The 2,500-nt window shown below is 40.6% G+C and overlaps 1 protein-coding gene across 1 annotated transcript in view; it reads right to left on the bottom strand.

The window, feature by feature from the left end:
* LOC111647647 (uncharacterized) overlaps window positions 1-2,500 on the bottom strand; it is an 18,619-nt gene that overhangs the window by 8,526 nt on the left and 7,593 nt on the right. The window contains exons 13-14 of the mRNA XM_087171487.1: window positions 2,218-2,317; window positions 60-138 (exon numbers count right to left, since the gene is read on the bottom strand). Coding sequence (XP_087027613.1) covers window positions 60-138; window positions 2,218-2,317 — 179 coding nt within the window. The remainder of the gene's footprint in view (window positions 1-59; window positions 139-2,217; window positions 2,318-2,500) is intronic.

The following is a 2,500-nucleotide window of genomic DNA, read 5'->3' as shown; positions in this document are numbered from 1 at the left end:
GGTCAGAGTGATGAGAAGCCAGAGCAGTGACAAACAGTAACTCTGTCCTGGTCTTTTACCTTCAGAGAGTTGATCTCCAGGAGGTGAAGAGTCTCTCTCTCCGTCAGCTGGACGTTCTCCAGCAGCTCAGTCTCCACCCTGAAACACAAACATCACAGCTCCAACATCTGTTCAATGACCACCTGTGATCAGTCATTTTTATCCTTCATATTTCCTTCAGTTTTTATTTATTTATCTTCTCTGGAGTCTAATTTTATTATAACTTCTACTTGCTTTTTCATTAATTATTCCTGTTTATATTGTTTTACATTGTGCAAAGGTTTGTGTTCACTATTAACTGATTAACTTTAACCACAGTGTTTTCTAAATATTTCATCTTAGTTAACGAACATCAGCCGACAGAGAAACAACAACATGTTCATCTGAATGTGAGTCACTGAGTTTAACATCAAAAACCTTTGTTTGAAAACTGAGGCAGCTCAGAGACTGACTTCTTCTGTTAAACAGAACTCAGGAGGACACAGCAGAGTAGAACACAGTAGAGTAGAACACAGTAGAACTCAGTAGAACTCAGAGTAGAACTCAGTAGAGTAGAACACAGTAGAACTCAGTAGAACTCAGAGTAGAACTCAGTAGAGTAGAACTCAGTAGAGTAGAACACAGTAGAACTCAGTGGAACAGAGTAGAGCTCAGTAGAATAGAACTCAGTAGAGTAGAACACAGTAAGGTAGAACACAGTAGAGTAGAACTCAGTAGAACTCAGAGTAAAACACAGTACAGTAGAACACAGTAGAACTCAGTAGAACTCAGAGTAGAACTCAGTCGAGTAGAACACAGTAGAACTCAGTGGAACAGAGTAGAGCTCAGTAGAATAGAACTCAGTAGAGTAGAACACAGTAGAGTAGAACACAGTAGAACTCAGTAGAACTCAGAGTAGAACACAGTAGAGTAGAATTCAGTGGAACAGAGTAGAACTCAGTAGAGTAGAACACAGTAGAACTCAGTGGAACAGAGTAGAACTCAGTAGAGTAGAACACAGTAAGGTAGAACACAGTAGAGTAGAACACAGTAGAGTAGAACTCAGTAGAACTCAGTGGAACAGAGTAGAACTCAGAGTAAAACACAGTAGGGTAGAACACAGTAGAACAGAGTAGAACTCAGTAGAGTAAAACACAGTAGAGTAGAACACAGTAGAACTCAGAGTAAAACACAGTCCAGTAGAACACAGTAGAACTCAGTAGAACTCAGAGTAGAACACAGTAGAGTAGAACACAGTAGAACAGAGTAAAACTCAGTAGAGTAGAACACAGTAGAACTCAGTGGAACAGAGTAAAGCTCAGTAGAATAGAACTCAGTAGAGTAGAACACAGTAAGGTAGAACACAGTAGAGTAGAACTCAGTAGAACTCAGTGGAACAGAGTAGAACTCAGAGTAGAACACAGTAGAACTCAGAGTAAAACACAGTACAGTAGAACACAGTAGAACTCAGTAGAACTCAGAGTAAACACAGTAGAGTAGAACTTAGTAGAGTAGAACACAGTAGAGTAGAACTCAGTGGAACAGAGTAGAACTCAGAGTAAAACACAGTACAGTAGAACACAGTGGAACAGAGTAGAACTCAGAGTAAAACACAGTAGAGTAGAACACAGTAGAACAGAGTAGAACTCAGTAGAGTAGAACACAGTTGAGTAGAACTCAGTAGAACTCAGTGGAATAGAGTAGAGTAGAAAACAGTAGAGTAGAACTCAGTAGAACTCAGTAAAACAGAGTAGAGCTCAGTAGAATAGAACTCAGTAGAACAGAGTAGAACTCAGTAGAACAGAGTAGAGCTCAGTAGAATAGAACTCAGTAGAGTAGAACACAGTAAGGTAGAACACAGTAGAGTAGAACTCAGTAGAACTCAGTGGAACAGAGTAGAACTCAGAGTAAAACACAGTACAGTAGAACACAGTGGAACTGAGTAGAACTCAGAGTAAAACACAGTAGAGTAGAACACAGTAGAACTGAGTAGAACTCAGAGTAAAACACAGTAGAGTAGAACTTAGTAGAGTAGAACACAGTAGAGTAGAACTCAGTGGAACAGAGTAGAACTCAGAGTAAAACACAGTAGAGTATAACTCAATAGAACTCAGTGGAATAGAGTAGAGTAGAAAACAGTAGAGTAGAACTCAATAGAACTCAGTAGAACAGAGTAGAACTCAGAACAGAGTAGAGTACCGTCTGTGTGTCTCTGTCTCCAGCTGTCTGTTCCTCTCCTCCTGTCTGTCTCTCTCTCTCCTCAGTCTGTCGTTCTCTCTCTTCACCTCCTCCAGCTGCAGACGCAGAGAAGACGACGCCTCCTGCTCCCTGTCCACACAAACACATCACCGTCATCACATGATTAAACTGAAGTCAGAGGTCATTCAGCAGCTGAAGGAATCAACTGTGAAACACACAGATCTCTTATACTGTCAGGTGTGTTTAGTCAGGTGTGTAGTCAGATGTGTGTATTCAGGTGTGT

Source organism: Seriola lalandi, unplaced genomic scaffold (genome assembly GCF_002814215.2).
Source record: "Seriola lalandi dorsalis isolate HSWRI2012SDOR001 ecotype SW California unplaced genomic scaffold, Sedor1 jcf7180002055007, whole genome shotgun sequence".
Classification (NCBI taxonomy): domain Eukaryota; kingdom Metazoa; phylum Chordata; class Actinopteri; order Carangiformes; family Carangidae; genus Seriola; species Seriola lalandi.
Note: the sequence above shows the minus strand (reverse complement) of the source record. Positions and strands in the feature narration are given on the sequence as shown.